Source organism: Hemiscyllium ocellatum, chromosome 25 (genome assembly GCF_020745735.1).
Source record: "Hemiscyllium ocellatum isolate sHemOce1 chromosome 25, sHemOce1.pat.X.cur, whole genome shotgun sequence".
NCBI classification, from domain to species: Eukaryota; Metazoa; Chordata; class Chondrichthyes; order Orectolobiformes; family Hemiscylliidae; genus Hemiscyllium; species Hemiscyllium ocellatum.
Genome location: NC_083425.1, coordinates 21430460 through 21448454, shown reverse-complemented (window position 1 = coordinate 21448454; position 17995 = coordinate 21430460). Strand labels below are relative to the sequence as shown.

Here is a 17995-nt window from a genome sequence, read left to right as displayed (position 1 = left end):
AACATACATCAACAGTCGTGTTGAGTGAGATGGCTGAAGTTTATTAACAACGCTAACTACTTAGCCAGGCATAATATCAGACTTGCAGTCTGGGTTGAATGATTAAACTGGCTCCTTTATGCAAAAATCAATAAACTAATGTTTTGTCATCTTGAATTGTATTGCCCTTATCCATTGACTCTGCAAGCCTGTTTAATATTTTCCTGTATTTTGGAAGTATTCTATTATAATGTTTCTATCAAAGTCTGCTTTATTGTAGCACAAAACTATTGCAGGAGTTTTTAACTTTTTTCTTTCTCTCTCATTTAGGTACTAGATAAAGCTTCAAGATCACCTGTCTTTTTATCATGTTACCACCACATTGTGACATGGAAAAACGGGCTCTTTCTTCAGGAAATGAAGGATCAGGACTCATTGGACTTAAATCTGTGGTTAAACGAAGAGTACATGCAATTGCTACTTTTAAAATTGGGGCCATTCTGCTTGCTATTGTTCTAGTTAGTGTAATTGCCTGCTATAATTACTTTGTACCAGATTTTTTAGTAACTTCTAGATCTATTACCATGAGCAGAACTACACTAGATCTATTGTGGCAATCTCCAAATTATGAAAATAGGTCAGCAGCCTCAGAAACGATGAACAAAATATCATTCAATAAGAGTCATTACAGCCACTGTCAATGTGATGTTGAGTACATCAATAGGTTAGATTGTGCTTTCAATGAAGTGATTGACATGAAGAAATGCCAGGCACGTGGCTGTTGTTGGAATCCAAATGCCAGTACAGGTACCCCACACTGTTTCTTGCCATCAAACTATCCTTCTTACAACATGGATTATCTTTCTCCAACCACTACTGGCTACAAGGCCACACTGAGCCGCAGTGAGAAGACCTTGTTCCCGAATGACATAATGGCACTTGAGCTGAATGTAATCTATGAGACAGCAGGCAGACTTCATTTTACTGTAAGTAAAAGCGATTAAAAATCTAACTGCATTGATAATCTCGTCGTCTTAATAATTTCAATGTGATAACTGTTTTGGACAGTGGTCCAGAAAGTGGAGTTGAGGCCAAGATGTGATCAACTAGGAGAAAGTGAGGACTGCAGATGCTGGAGATCAGAGCTGAAAAAATGTGTTGCTGGAAAGCGCAGCAGGTCAGGCAGCATCCAAGGAGCAGGAGAATTGATGTTTCGGGCATAAGCCCTTCTTCAGGAATGAGGAAGGTGTGCCAAGCAGGCTAAGGTAAAAGGTAGGGAGGAGGGACTTGGAGCAGGGGTGTTGGAAATGCGATAGGTGGAAGGAGGTTAAGGTAAGGGTGATAGGCTGGAGAGGGGGTGGGGTCAGAGAGGTCGGGAAGAAGATTGCAGGTCAAGAAGGCAGTGCTGAGTCTGAGGGTTGGGTCTGAGATAAGGGGGGGGGGGGGGGGTGGGGGGGAAATGAGGAAGCTGGAGAAATCTGCATTCATCCCTTGTGGTTGGAGAGTTCCTAGGTGGAAGATGAGGCGCTCTTCCTCCAGGCGTCATGTTGCCATGGTCTGGTGATGTATGAGGCCAAGGACCTGCATGTCCTTGGTGGAGTGGGTGGGAGAGTTAGTGTTCAGCCACATGGCCTCCCACTCCGCCAAGGTCCTAAGCAGACCATGGTAACACGATGCCTGGAGGAAGAACGCCTCATCTTCCGCCTAGGAACTCTCCAACTACAAGGGATCAATGCAGACGTCTCCAGCTTCCTCATTTCACCCCCCCCCCCCCCCCCCCCCCCCCAACCAATCTCCGTCCCAACCCTCAGACTCAACACCCAGCACCGCCGCTTTGACCTGCTATCTTCTTCCGACCTCTCTGACCCCACCCCCTCTCCAGCCTATCACCCTCACCTTAACCTCCTTCCACCTATTGCATTCTCAAAGCCCCTCCTCCCTACCTTTTTATCTTAGCATGCTTGGCACACCCTCCTCATTCCTGAGAAGGGCTTATGCCCGGAATGTTGATTCTCCTGCTCCTTGGATGCTGCCTGACCTGCTGTGCTTTTCCAGCAACACATTTTTCAGCTAAGTTGTGATCAGCCATAATCGTAATGAATGGTGCAGTAGACTCGGAGCTGAATTGCCTAATTCTGCTGCTAGTTATTATGTTCTTATAACAGTATGATAATTATTATCTTAAAATAGTACATAAATTTTCATAGTTATATCTGAACACAAATGAAGTGTGTTGACACAGTAAAGTTGATTTAATTTAGGTCACAACATTTCTTGTGGGTTACCCATGTTTCTGTGGACATCTTGTTTTGTAGCTCTGTTTGAGGAAGGCCAGAGTTAAAACCTAGACAGCAAGGCATCCTGGCTTAATAGTGCAAGGGGATATACTTAATGAATTTACCTGTTAAATTTCATCACATTACACGGGTATCAGTTTCTTCCTCCTTAAAACTTGGGTATGTCTCGACAGATTAAGGATCCAAGAAACAAACGTTATGAGGTTCCTATTGATGTTCCTAATGACATTGAGAAACCTTCAACTGAACTCTACACAGTTCGGTTTTCATCCAGACCTTTTGGCATCATTGTACAAAGGAAGTCAAATGCCCTTGTTCTGTAAGTCTTTCGTCTTGCTGTTTGCTTTGATGTTATCATTAACCTGGTGAATGTATACTTCTAAAAGTGAAGCAAATGTAAATGGCATAAGTGCAGGGAATATACTTTCAATACTGACCCAAGCAAGTTGAATTAAAAATTTAAAAACTGGATATACTCAAAAGGTTAGCCAGGAGCATTTGTGGAGAGAAAAACTAAGTTAATACTTAAAGTTTGTCTTTTTATCAGAATTGGGGGAAGAATAAGGGTGGTGATAGATTTCAACCAAATACAGACATTCTATTCTGTGGTAAGGAAAAATCTGCAATATGATGCAAAGCTATATAAAGTTGTATAATCAAATGCAACAGAAAAGAGAAATTGGGACAATGCAATAGAGACATTGCAGGATCACCTGGAGGAAATGTAGTCCAGGTAATTGTGGAAATCAGTGGATTTAATAGCTTAAATAAATAAGGTATTAGCCCAAAAGTATTAATGGATCACGGAAAAAGGTGGGTTTATGATGTCAAGTCTCATTCAGTCAAGAACTCACCGCATGGTGGAATGTGCACAAGTTGCTTGTTTCTGGCTGAATGCTCTTGACAGCATCCAATCTAAGCACTGAATGGTTTGGTATGTAAGCATAACTGTCTCTTGTTGATTCCTTGCTTTCCTATGATGATTTTTGCTTGCTTCCTAAATTCTCACTTTGGGGAATAGATGAGGAAGCGTTTAAGGATTTTGCAATCAATTGGTTTGAAGCATGAATGTTTCTTCACTGTTCAAAGTCCCAGTCAAGGGTACATGTCACAAAGCTGGTCTTTTTCTCTAAAAGCTGTTCCATTTCCAAGGATACTGTGTCTTTGATCTTTTCTCAGAGGGGTTGTAAACAGGCCGGGCTACGATTATGGCTGGATTTTGTACAGAGATGCAAGGCCTTTTTGTTTATACATAAACAGATGAGAGTTTAGGCCAAAGCTTTTATGTTTTTAGAAGTAACCTATGTAGATCAAGGGGGTGTGGCCAGCTCTCTAGCTGACCAGTTCAGTTCAGGACTAGTCAGGGTGTTCAGCTGTGGAGCTGTGTGGCAACAGGTTGCTCGATTCTCTTTCCTACTGCCCTTTTAACTTCAACTTGTAAGCCTTTGTTTCATTTTTACTGTGTTTAAGGGCTTTGCTTATTGAGACTGTTGTGTATATTCAGAACAGCATAATTAAGTCTAGTTTGGATAGACTTGAGTTCTGTAGGGGTTCTTTATTCTGTTCTTTGTGTTTCATTGTGTAATTTTGTTAATAAACATTTCTGTTTTAAAATATGGTAGTCAACTTAGCTAACTTCAGGTAATTTTCACTGTATACTTATCAAAACGAATTGCAAAGTTATGGTCTGTTTTGAGTGGTCTGGCCTAGTCCATAACAGACATAATCCAAAACCTTGAGGAGTAGGGTGCTATCTACTGAAACACAAGATCTGAAAATGTGGAAATGTCTGGTCGTTTTTTAAAAAAATTGTCAAGTTGATGCCAGTTTTGTAGCTGAATTGGGCTTTACCTGAGTTATTCCAGTGAGTTCTGAAGTGTTCTTGAGCACTACAGCATAATCCTATTAAAACCTATGGTGGGGAGGCAATGGCCTAGTGATATCATCGCTAGACTGTTAATCCACAGACCCAGGTAATGTGCTGGGTTTGAATCCCACCCTGGCAGATGGTAGAATTTGAATTCAATAAATATCTGGAATTAAGAATGTAATGACTACTATAAATCCATTGCCAATTGTCAGAAAAACCCATCTGGTTCACTGACCTCCTTTTCAGCAGGAAGTGTGCCGTCCTTACCTGGTCTGGCTTACATGTGACTCCAGACCCACAGCAATGCATTTGACTCTCAACTACCATCTGGGTAATTAGGGATGGGCAATAAATGTTGCCTAACCAGCAACACCTTCATTGTGTTACAGAATTTTAAAGAACGTCTTCACTGCATTGAGTACACTTGGCTGTTTGTATTGTCACATCTCCAGAGAATCTAACAAATCCTACACTATCAACATCATGGAGGGTTACCATTGACCAGAAAACTGAGCTGAATTTGCATCATTAACACTGGTTACAAGAGCTGGTCAGAGGCTTGGAATCTTGTAGAGAGTACCTCACATCCTGACTTTTCAAAGCCTGTCCGCCATCTACAAGGCACAAGTCATGAGCATGATGGAATACCCCACTTGCCTGGGTGGGTGCAGCTCCATGCTCCAGAAGCTTGACACTATTCAAGACAAAACAGACTGCTTGATTGACGTACACATCCATAAGGAAATTCACTTCCTCTAGCACCAATGCTTAGTTGCAGCATTGTGTACCTTCTCCAAGATGTAATGCAGAAATGTACCATGGCTTGAAACAGCATCTTTGAAACTTTCAATCACTACCATGTTGAAGGATAAGGCCAGCAGATAGGAAAACACTATGGTCCTGAGTTGGAAATATTGCTGTTCCTTTTGGTGTTATAGGGTCAAAAACTTGGAACTCTCCCTAATGGACTGCAGTGATTCAAAGAAGCAGCTCACCACTTCCTTCTCCAGGACACCTAGGGGTAGGAATGAACAAACAATTTTGAAAGCTTTCAGGAAAGCAAATCTATGCAACAATCTGAAATGTGTATTTTTTTTCCACTTGTTTCATTTCTCAGCTGTTTACTTAATATATGCTTTTTTTTTATTTAGCCTGAACACAACAGTGGGGCCGTTGTTTTATGCTGATCAGTTTCTGCAGATCTCTACCTCCCTGGCCTCAAAGTACATCTCTGGTCTGGGAGAGCACATGACAAACCTGATCCTCGATCTTAATTGGACTCGATTAACTCACTGGAACAGAGATCAAGGACCTCATGTAAGTTAGTTAGCCCCTCTGTTGTTGCAACTTTAGGCCACTTCTGGACTGAAGTGAGAGAAAAACCTTTTGTCAAAGTATCACTAGAAAGCAGAGTCCTGATATCATGTATGCAACAGATGCTACCCGTGGATACTGTGGCTGATTGCATGTTTTACCTTGTGCTTCCTCTGGCAAAAATTCTGTTTTGGGCTCACTCTTTTGTACTACACTGGTGTATTAGGACATCATTAATTTGGGTGTATTCTGGAGTATTCCACAGAGGTAAGAGAACACCTGGAACTAAGTCAGTGCAGTGCCTACACCCAGTGGTATTTGGGGACCACTTGAAGCTTACTCAAATCTGTGTTGATGTTTTAGGAATCTCAAAATGGTGCCCTTCTGTCTCCTGTTTTGTAGCATTTGTTATTGTGTGAAGAAATAATATTCACAATACAGTGAAGTCTCATGATCATATTTCACTTGCAACTGAATAAATTGGGAAAATTATGTTCCGGGTCTAATGACCTATTTTTCACTATCTCGGACATTGTCGAGTAGGTAGCTACTGACTTTCCTATTTGTAACCCAGCACTTTAATCTGCAAATTTCTGTCCTACAAATTTTGTTTCTTATTCAACTACATCTTGATTTTCAATCCCATATGCTTCATAAAGACCATGTATTTCCAGTTTGATGATACCCCATTACTGTGACTATCAAAACTTCCAATATTATTTGGTTGAACTTTTCAATATTCTCGTCGTGGCACAGTGTCTAAGTGATCTACCATCACTGCTATCTCATAGCACCAGGGACTGAGGTTCGGTTCCAGCCTCAGACAACTGTGCAACTCCACACAGACATTCCTCCCATGTCTGCGTGAGTTTCCTACAGGTGTTCTGCTTTCCTCCCACAGTACAAAGATGTACCAGTTAGCTGGATTAGCTTGGGAAATGCAGGCTTACAGGGATAAAAATCTGGGTGGGATGCTTTTTGGAGGGTCAATGTTGACTCAATGGGCCAAATGCCCTGCATCCACACTGTAGGGATTTTGTTCTGTGAACCCCACAATTTTGACCTGCATGAGTTCTGACCCATTTCTTTCCATGCCAGCTCCTATACTTTAATCAGTCTTGTGTTCTGTGGCCTCCCGAGTTTCCCATTACCACAAATAAGTGACTTTAAAATCCCACTATGGCCATTCGCCACCCTGTCTCTGAAACAAGATGACCAATGTTGCTAAATTAGTAAGGGTCACTTCAGTTTGCTAGAGGGAGTGGGTGGTTTGCTAGAGCCCATGGTTGGAGTTCTGTGCTGACTCCAATGTGGTTTGGTGCAATTGCACATAATCCGGTGGCAGTGTGCTGGGCGTTACCTGCCATTTCTCTATCTACGTGATAGAATCAATGGTCAGAAGGCTTTGTTTCCCTGCCACCTGCTGTGGCCATTCAGTGGGTGATGAATGCCCTATCTAGGCTGCTTCCTGTGGTCCCTGGTATTTTTTTGGAGAGTTTGTCATGCAGGGAACGTGACTAACAAAGCCCAAATGATGGCACAGAGGGCCCCACACTTCTTTTGCTGTTGAACCCACTATATCCAAACACCATCCCCTTCCCACCATCACTCACATCTAGCTTGGGATCCGACCACAATACTGAGCCTGGCTAGATGTTGCACTGGAAGAAACCATTGCCTCCTTGGTAGTTCTTTTTGTTCAGTGGCACCCAATGGGTGCGAAGATCCACTTGTGATGCCCATAATCATGGGGAAAGCGTACCACTGACCTGTCAAGAGCATGAGTGGAACAAAGTTGTGGGGGCCTTTATTGGAAAGACTAGTTTGGGTTTGGATTGGGTGGAGGAAAGGATTGATGTTGGAGGTTAATAATCGTAGCTTATGCACAATCTCAAAACAGAAATAAAGGCAAGAGGAAACTTGCAGTCTTAGTCCCACATGCTGTCCTGGAAATGAGGGAAAGAAGAAGCATAAACAGTAAAAGTAAGGGATGCAATCCTTTTTATAATATGGGACACTTGGACACTTGGCTCTGTAATCTCCTCAAGCTTTGGTTGTACCAACTGGACTTTGCTATAGATAGGTTTGAGAACAGAAATTCATTCTCCCCATTGGTGTATACCCTCCTGCGTAGACATCACTATCATTCTCCATGTAAATTCCAAACATTATTGATGGTTTTTTCATGTTTGGATAGTAAGGAGTTTATTGGAAGAATTTCAAACCTAGTTCATTTTTCCGATTATTCTCTATTTTAAGCTGTGTTCTGTTGGACACCAAAATTTTAAAATTTAAGGAATTAGCTATTTGGTCTTTAGTACTTGATTGTACTTCACATTAGCCATTATTTGATCCAATATGGCATCAAAGAGCCTAAGCAATTCAATCAGCAGCAATACAGGGAACAAATTTCCACTGATTGAATTGAACACAAAGGAAGATGTCTGTGGTTATTGGAGACCAATCATTACAGCTTCATTAATGGCCTTCCATAAGAAAATATCAAAGTTAGAATGTTCATGGAACAGTATCTAGTCCTATTTATAACTCTCATACTTGTTACAACATAGAGGTGGAACTTTTCTGTTATTTAAACCCAAAAACCTTGAAAAGCTCTCCTCGCCTCAAAATATGAATGACAGAGAACTCCCAAACTCTGCTATTAAAACAAAATGACATCAATTTTTTTAAATTCTGAAAGTGCACGTTAAACAAATATTCACAATTCTAAGCCCCCACCCAACTGCTTATTATCTGCTTCCAAATCTATAAAATATGCTGTTCCAATAAGACACTTAATAAAATTACATCAACTTAATTTCAAAACCGCACAGCCACTCCTCTTCGTCTGTCTTCTGGCTGAAGATCTCTCTGGGTTGTCGTCTGTCTTTTCTGAGTATGTTTCATATGAAAAGGTACCTTTTGTTATAGAGAGTATTTCCTAAATTCTTGGAGAGCAAGATGTTCAGATCTCCAGGCATTTGTCTTATTGGCAGTTGCTGTTTCTCCGATTTTCAAAACGTCTGTATCTTTGTACCCCCCAACATCGGATCATAACATTGGTTCAATGTTGGCAAAACAATAAATTCTAACTCAATTATGTATTAGTATCCTGAAATATAACTTAAACTCGTTAAATGTGAATTGTTGTCAAAACAGCAACGCTTTCACAACTAAATGTTACATATTTTCAATTCTCCAGTTCACTCTGGGACTGCCATCTAGTCATATCACAAGTGTGTGAGTTCACACTTGTAATCTCTCAGTTCAGAACAATATTCTGTCTCCTTTAAAGATACAGCACACGCCTTCAACTTCATGTCATACTGAAGCACTCTGCGTGCAACAAGACTTTGGCTTGTAAGTAGCAAGCAAGATTCACTGTCCTAGGCAATTTCCATTTCTGAGAGAATCCAACCATCTTCTCTTAGTACTGCATCCACAAATAATCAGTCCTTCCATCAACAAAGCAGTAATGTATTCAATGTACCAGATGCAAGATATTCATCAATTCTCTTTCAACAGCACCTTCCAAGTCCAATGCTACCATCTCTAAGAACAAACGCAGCAGATAAATGGCAACTCCAATACCTGCAGGTTTCTGGCAACTCTTTAACGTCCTGACTTGGAAATATTTCACTAATCCTTCAGTGTCACACTGTCAATTCGTGGAACTCCCCCTTTTTTCTTTAGCTGGTATAGGGAAGGCTAATGTACTGCTGGCCTTTGTCAAACAGCATAACAAGGAAGTCTTACTCAGACATGAGTCAGACCACACCTGGAACATTGAACAGTTTTAGCGGCCTTCTCCAAAATTGGTGACAGTCGAGAGAAGATTTTGACAGTTGTTCGGTATGGAAGCATTTTCTTATGAAGAGAGGCTGAATATGCTGGCCTTACATGTATTGTTTTCTACTCCTTCGTGAGATGTGGGTTACACAAGCTAAGCCAGCATTTATTGCCCAGAGGGCAGTTAAGTGTCACCATATTGTTGTCAGTCTGGAATCACATGTCAGTCAGACTAGGTAAGGATGACAGATTTCTTTCCCTAACGTAGTGAACCAGATGGATTTTTCCTTATAATTAGGAGTTGTTTCGTGGTCCTCATTCGACTCTTATTTCCAGACAATTATTGAATTTGGATTTCGCCATCTGCTATGGCACATCCTCAAGATTCATAGTCCAGCAATTGATACCACTTGATCATGTGGAGTTTAGAACAATGAGAACAGACCTTATTGAAAAATAAGATCTTTGGGGCTTTGATAACATGAACTAGTTTCTTGTTGTGGAGGTGTCAAGGACCAAAGAGCATAATTTCAGGGTAAGAAGTCACTCATTTCAAACTGAAATGTGGAAGATTTTTGTTTTTTAGGGTAGTGAATCTGTGGAATTCTTGATTGCAGAGAATATTAAGGCTGAGTCATGAAATATATTCAAGGCTGAGGTGGACAGATTTCTAATCATTTACAGAAATCATGAATTAAGGGGGAAAGGCAGGAAATTGGAGTTGAGGATTATCAGATCAGCCATGATCTCATCAAATGGCAGAGAAGACTTGATAAGCCTAATGACCTATTTCTGCTCTTATGTCTTATGGTCTTCCTAACAACATTGGGAATTCCTGCAGAAAATGGATTGCAGTGATTCAAAGTGGTAGCTCATGGTGACCTCTTTGACGATTATTAATGGTCAGTAAATGCTGTCCGAGCTAGGATCACATGAATGAATAAAGGAAATACTTTACCATCGACATCCTGAGGGTTACCATTGACCAGAAACTCAAGTGGACCAGCTGTACAAAAAAATAATTAAATTACTCCCCACTTACCCAGTGATTTGCAGCTCCAACAATACTCAAAGCTTTGAAACATTTAGATACAATACTTTGACTAACACTGGGTTATTTATTGTAGCCAAATGCCAATTTATATGGCTCACACCCTTTCTACTTGGTGATGGAAGAGGATGGAAAAGCTCATGGTGTTTTCCTGTTCAACAGTAATGCCAAGGGTAAGAAATTAACTTTCTTTAATATGTAGGACAATTCTGTCTAGACCTGTTAAATATTTAACCATATATCAGGTAGTGAACTGCAAGTGAGCACTTTTGTCTGATATGTTGTACTTTGCATTGTTCTTGGCTTTTCAAGTTTTACTCTCTCTACCTGTCTACCTTATCAAAATATTTGTAATAAGTACTGAATAGTCTATTTTTTCTGGCCATTTTTTTGAAACACTGCAAGATCCAGGGAAATATGTTAGAAATACTCAGGTGTTCAGGTAGTATTTCTGGGGGGAGAAATTGGATTAATGTTGCAGGTTGTTAACTCTTGATCATATGCCAAGTGTGTAAATCACAAACTCTGTGCACAGTTACTTATTTGCATTATTTCATCGATTGCCATGTTAATTCTATTTATATTAACCATGTAATACTGCTGTTTAAGCGTGTGCTATTAAAGCAACAGAAGCTTTTTCTTTTTATCCAGATGTATTACTTCAACCAACCCCTGCTCTGACCTGGAGAACCATTGGCGGAATCCTTGATTTTTATATATTCTTGGGTCCAGATCCAAAAACAGTGATAAGGCAGTACATGGATGTTATTGGTAAGATTAAAACTGCCACTACTTGCTATCTATACTAAATTAACAGATTGAATTCGCACAAACCACAGCAAATTTATTGTTATGGTGCATGCATATCGTTCTGTTTCAGGAAAGGTGATTGTATATGATCCCATTGTTTATCCTTTTTGTTTCCTCAAAATAAACTCCTGTAGGTTATCCAATAATGCCTCCATATTGGAGTCTGGGATTCCATCTATGTCGGTGGGGTTACTGGAGTACTAACATTACTCGGCAGGTTGTTGCGAATATGTCTCGAGCCAATATGCCTCAGGTAAGCTTCCGGTAAAAGTTCTTTTTTTTTAAAAAGAAAATCTGGTTTTACAAAAGGAACAACTGCATAAAGTATAAGCCATAGAGTTGATACGTGATGGAAGCACTAAGCTTCAGTAATAAATCAGCTGATACTTTAATTTGCTTTAGAAAGTTCATGAGTAGAGATTGCTATTAGAAATATTTAGTCCATTACATGCCCCTCCAAAACCAAAAATAAATGCCTTTTTGCAGCAATCAACTGGAATTACAGAAGATAAAAGTTTGTTTTTTTAAAAATCTTATTGTTGCAAACAAATTAAAAGCAACATTAAAGCAAATATTACTAAATGGACATTGAAAACCAGAAGCTTCTAGCTTAGTATTACAACTCTTTCACTATGGACTGCATTTTTGAAAGGTGTGCAGTATTATGAGGAATACATCCCGTTATTTCCAACTTTCCAGCAGGCTCCTTTCTTCCTTTACACTGAGCTAAAACTACCAGTGACCTTCAAAGATTGTTCCACCCAGCCCAAGTTTTCCAGATCCGACTTGTACCAGCAAACTCTGCTGCAGTTTCTTGTTCCTTAAGTCTTCAAGTTAAATCTCCTTCCTTCAAACTCTGGGAAGCGTACTGCTTTGGTTTTAATACAAAATCACTCTGCTTCCATACAGCAACAAGTGCATTGTATCAACATACAAAATTTTGATATTTCAACAGGTGTATATTTTGCTGTTGCTGTTGGGAAGGGTTTAAAATAACACAACTGGAATATGGGTATCTGGACAAAATATTATTGTAATACCTGGATGTTAAAAATACGAGGAGAGAGATTTATCTCAAGAATAGGAAATAAGTTAATGGGTGAAGTAAGAACATAAGTTCTCAAATTTAAATGAGCTACTGTGTGTGTATGTACTTTGAGAAAAAGTTCCTGTGGCAGTGTCCATACCTTTGGATCAGGAGGATTGGGTTCAAGTGTTATCTGCTGTAAAGGTGCGTAAGAACATCTCTGAACAATCTGATTCAAAAATATCTAGATGGTGAATAGATTGGGTAATTACAGGCAGATCCCCTATTGGGAATTATGATGTGCCAATAATGGAGATCTGGCTCAAAGAAGGGCAGATGTTGGGTGTTAAATATTCCTGGCTAGAAGATGTTTGGAAGAGTTAAAAGCAATAAAATGAGGTGTGCAGTTTTTGGTTACCATGATATGGAGGTGCTGGTGTTTGACTGGAGTGGACAAAGTTTTAAAAATCACACAACACCAAGTTATATACAACAGGCTTTTTGTTTGTGGAAGCACTAGCTTTCTGAATGTTGCTCCTTCAGGTAGTTACCTGATGGAGTAGTGCTTCCAAATAAACCTGCTGGACTATAATCTGGTGTTGAGAGTTTTAACTTTGACCCTCCTCGACCAAAAACAAAGAGATCGACAGCACAAAAAAAAAGGCCTTTTGGCCCATCGAGTCTGCACCAGTTTAAAAAACCAACATCTATCTAGTCTTAATCCCCTCCAGTGCTGGAGAAAATGTCCTTCAAGGATGAAATCAATCTGGGCAGAGTTAAGGAATAAAAAGGGTGCAGTTACATTATCTATACAAAAGTTACTATGGGGGAGGATGTTGAAGAACCTGGTTTCAAAGAAAATGCAGCAATGCAAACATCAAAGTACTTGTAATAAGGCTTTTTAATTATCTATACATAGACTGGGATAGTGATTGTGAAACATGCAGCGAGGGGTAAGTGTTTCCTGATTTGTGGTCAGGAGAATTTCCTACAGTAAATGCCTAGTCCAGTCAAGGTGAGCACTGCTAAACTTAGTGCTTGGGAATAAGGTGGGCCAAGTTTCCCACTTCTGACCCTATGGAGGAATGTGCAGTCATCAGCAAACAATGTTCATCACCGTTTACTACTCTGACATTGAAGCAATCCAAAAATGGAGATCACTATATTTAGATGTTGATTACCAGCATGATACAGAAGTATTATACTTTTACAATGATATACCCATCTGCAGGATGTGCAGTGGAATGATCTGGATTACATGGACCAGAAAAAGGACTTCACTTACAACCTGCAGTACTTCGCAGACTACCCACAGATGGTGAAAGAATTTCACAAAAAGGGATTGAAATATGTAATGATTGTGGTAAGAAGATGCATGCAAAATATGTACAATTCAAAATGTATTTCAACCATTAATTTGATTCATATATAACAAATGGAAATGTTCATGTTTGACACAGTTTGCCAAAATTTTAATATTGATATATTTCTTCCATGACTCCTGTTCTTTTTTTTCATATCCCACATCCAAATTGTTCTTTAGCTGTATGAAATACAGATTTCTCCAAAGTATGAGGTAATGAGGCAATGGTGAACTAATTTAGTTATATTTCTTTTATGAAGAAGGAAGTACAGGGTTTTGCACATTCCAATCCAGACTCTAAGATATGTTTCCTGTAATGGTGGGAAAGGGAGGGGAAACTGTAATGCATATCTGCAGTAAATTTAGTTTTAAAATGGATTTTAGTAAATGAGTTGATGGCATTCATGGAACTCGTTAACACCAAGTATGCAAACCAAATGACCGGTAAGAAGTAATGTTACATTTCTGAGCAGACCTGAACAGTTTTACCTTCCTTGGCAAAATGTTTAGTTCCAGTTGGAATGGAAGTCTGCATCTTTACAAACAGAATGTCTTCACAGCTACAATAAAACAATGTATTTTATATATTAAAATTTTTGTGGTGAAATGAGAGAACTTTTTTTTAAATGGATTGATGCATGTCTTGAAAAGTTAATCTGACGCACATAACAAGTTTTGTACAAACAACTGTTTGAATAAACAGTAATTGAAACTGTAGATGAATTGGAGCTGAAGGATTTTGTGTACATGTGCAGTTGGGTGACAACAAGAAGTCTATGAAATAGGTGTGACTGGCTACTGATTGCAAAAGCCTTTTGCCAGCCAGAAACTATCATTGTTGCTAAGGTAACTGAACAGTTTGGAGCTAGGAACAAAATAGGGAGATGTGTTTTCATCTTCACAAGAGTTCTATCTGTCTGTTCTCTGCAGTAAAAACCTATTTTAAACCTGTAGTAAACCAGTTCATCTTCCCTTTAGTTGTAAGCTCTGACTTCTAACTGATAAGTCCGACTTTTAACAATAGAACCAAACCCGTTTGTGTCTCTTGCAAACCAGTGGAAGCATGGGGAGAAAGATGACTTTTTTAAGGAAAAAATAGGTCTGACCAATGTAAGAATTAAAACATCAGCCACTGAACTTTGCTCCTAATCTTTTTACCCTGTTTGTGTAAGGAAACTGCAATTTTAATTTGTAGGGTTATATGCTAATGGTTTATGACTACTTGTAATAAATAATAATTCTTGTTTAAGTACAGAAACCGGGTCTGTGCTTTGAATCAACCTGATCTGAAAATCAGGTAAATTGAATAATGAGTTTTGAGAAGATTTGTAGCTCAGTTTGAGATTCTGGATATAGGTTTGCTCGCTGAGCTAGAAGGTTTGGTTTCAGACGTTTTGTCACCAAATGCGGTAACGTCATTAGTGAGCCTCCGGAGGAAGCACTAGTGGTATATCCCACTTTTTATTTGTGTTTAGGTTTCCTTCGGTGGTTGATGTCACATCCTGTAGTGATGTCATTTCCTGTTTGTTTCCTTTTTCTCTCTCTGGGTGGTAAATGGGATCCAAGTCAACTGTTTGTTGAGAGAGCTCTTGTTGGAATGCCATGCTTCAAGGCATTCTTGCGTGTATCTCTGTTTAGTTTGTCCCAGTCAAAGTGGTATCTTTCCTCATCAGTATGTCAAGATACTAGTGAGAATGGATCATGTCTTTTTGTGGCTAGTTGATGTTCATATAACTTGGTGGCTAGTGTTCTGCCTGTAACAAACGCTACATTGGACAATCATCCCAACATCCATAAACAAAGCTGCACTAGAACATTATTTCAAGAAGCCACCACACGCTGCAGCACAGAGGAGGAAAGAGAGGAAGAAAATCGCCTAATACAGTGTATTAAAAAAAAATGGGTATCCAATGAACACAGTCTGCTAACAAACAAGCAGACATAACACATCCAGAAATCCTAAGTATTCTCCCATCTCGGAAATGACTTCCAGACTGCTCAGACCTCTTGGCATCATGGTAGCCCACAAACCCACCAATACGCTAAAACAGCAGTGAATTAACTTGAAAGACCCTATACAGACAACAAGCAAACCAATGTCATCTACAAAATACCTTGCAAGAACTGTAACAAACACTACATTGGACAAACAGGCAGAAAACTAGCCACCAGGATATGTGAACATCAACTAGCCACAAAAAGACATGATCCATTCTCACTAGTATCTTTACATACTGATGAGGAAAGACACCACTTTGACTGGGACAACACATCCATCCTAGGACAAACCAAACATAGACATGCATGAGAATTCCTAGAAGCATAGACTTCCAGTTAGAATGCCATCAACAAACACTGACTTGGGTCCCATTTACCACCCCCTGAGAAAAAGAATAGGAAATGACATTACCACAAGAAATGACATCACCAATGCAAGGAAACCTAAACATTTAATACAAAGCGGGCCATACCACCAGTGCTTCATGTAGAGGCTTACTGATGTTACCTAGTACGGTGACAATATGTCTGAAACCGAACCTTCCAACTCAGTGAGCAAACCTACATCCAGAATTGGATAACATTGTGTATATATATTTCAAAACTTTTAAAGTTTGTGATCACTTTAGTAATAGGAGTATGTTTGGTTTCTAACATGCCATCCCAGTGAGCTGAGGTAGAACTTCTCCAATTTGGTGATTTTTAAAAAAGTTTATCTAAATACACAATATGAGCATATAGCAAGAAATCCCTCAGTCCCTCATGAACTTGAGCAGATTTAAACAGTAGGGCTTCTTTAATATGTTTGTGAGGGCAAGATGCGTTGATCTTGTTGGTTGGGAAAAGTAAATTTCATAATTTTGTTGCAGTGGTAGAGCCCTAATTGATTATTCTATTTAATACTTATGCTGGTATTTTCATTTTTCAGAATGTAACTGGGATAAAACACTGCATAAGAAGTAGCATTTATTGTCCTTCATAAAGATTTCTGGTCTTGAATATTCCAACTTTATTTTGGGTACAATTCAATGAACGCTGGCGGCTGTGTTCCATCAACTAGATGTTTTTTTTAATGTGAACCAGCAATGTTAAGAGTTAGCATTTTATTCAAACACATGACAACCTATCTTGCTCTTCCCAAAGTGGGTTTCAAGTGAGCTGTTATTATACCATGTGAAATCATTTTGTCACTTTGTTTTCAAGTTCAGTTGTACATTGTGTCTCTCCAACACTATATTGTATTTGAGAATTGTCACTACTGATGGCTTTTTTCCTTCTGTAGGATCCAGGTATCAGCAGTACACAGACAAAAGGAACATATAAGCCATATGATGATGGTGTAAAGAGAGGCGTTTTCATTAAAAATGAAACCGGCCAACCATTAATAGGAAAGGTCAGTGCAGCAATGAAGTCTGGATTTTGTATCTGAATTTTATATGACATAATTAAACATCAACTACAACCAATCAAGTACATAAAACTGAACAGCACCTTTTTACTGAAATGCGTATTCTTTGAGAACAACTCATTTCAAAATCTGCTAATCCTGTACCTGTAAATCAGTGAAGGTTTGTTCAAATAGTTATTGTCATTGACTGTATAATCATTTATTTAATGCGGTTTGTTATTGTTGGTGAGTTAGTTTTAAATGTGAACATTCCAGATACCATCACTTTAAACTAACCTTATACAAGCCACTGTCATAAAGCATCTCTGATTTTGAGAGAGATGCTTTTGTAAAAATTGATATTTATGAACCAATTGAATTTAAATTGCCAGTTGCTGTGACTGGATTTGAAGAGCATTAAGCTTGGACCTCTCGATTACTGGTCCACCATTGACAAGTTATTTTCGCATCAGGCTAGTTTGAAAACTGGGTGGTTGGCAAGTTGAAATCCAAAGGCATGTTTAAGTGTATGAGACAAACAAAAATTGCTGGAAAAGCTCAGCAGGTCTGGCAGCATCTGTGGAGCAAAATCAGAGTTAACATTTCGGGTCAAGTGGCCCGCCCTTGGGTCTTGAGGAAAGTTCACTCGACCTGAAACATTCCACAGATGCTGCCTGACCTGCTGAGCTTCTCCAGCAATTTGTTTTTCCTTGATTTACATCTTTTGGTTTTTAATGCTTAAATGTATTGTTGTTTGTTTTTGTTTTGTTTAGGTTTGGCCTGGTCCAACTGCCTTTCCAGATTTTACAAACCCAGACACACATTCCTGGTGGTACGAGAACATCAAAGAATTTCATGATAAAGTGTCATTTGATGGCATGTGGATTGTAAGTACGTAAATCAAATTCAAAAAATAAAGATAAAAAGATTGTTAAAAGTGAATGAAGTAACTATAATATGCACCAGACAGCTGCTTTATTTCTCACACCAAAATGTATTCTTAATGTGGAGTTACACTGTTCAAAATGAAGTAATTCAAATAATTTTTGTCACTTTATGCTTTTGGTGTCTTCATTAATTCAAATTTATTGGTTAATGGAAATGCCTTTT

The 17995-nt window shown here is 39.1% G+C and overlaps 1 protein-coding gene across 1 annotated transcript in view; it reads left to right on the top strand.

Annotated features, from left to right (window-relative positions):
* Window positions 1–17995, top strand: part of LOC132828021 (lysosomal alpha-glucosidase-like) — a 47824-nt gene that overhangs the window by 4681 nt on the left and 25148 nt on the right. Inside the window, exons 2-10 of the mRNA XM_060844909.1 lie at window positions 310–965; window positions 2450–2595; window positions 5298–5463; window positions 10377–10473; window positions 10952–11071; window positions 11245–11363; window positions 13369–13500; window positions 16781–16891; window positions 17659–17772. Coding sequence (XP_060700892.1) covers window positions 348–965; window positions 2450–2595; window positions 5298–5463; window positions 10377–10473; window positions 10952–11071; window positions 11245–11363; window positions 13369–13500; window positions 16781–16891; window positions 17659–17772 — 1623 coding nt within the window. The 5' untranslated portion in view covers window positions 310–347. The remainder of the gene's footprint in view (window positions 1–309; window positions 966–2449; window positions 2596–5297; window positions 5464–10376; window positions 10474–10951; window positions 11072–11244; window positions 11364–13368; window positions 13501–16780; window positions 16892–17658; window positions 17773–17995) is intronic.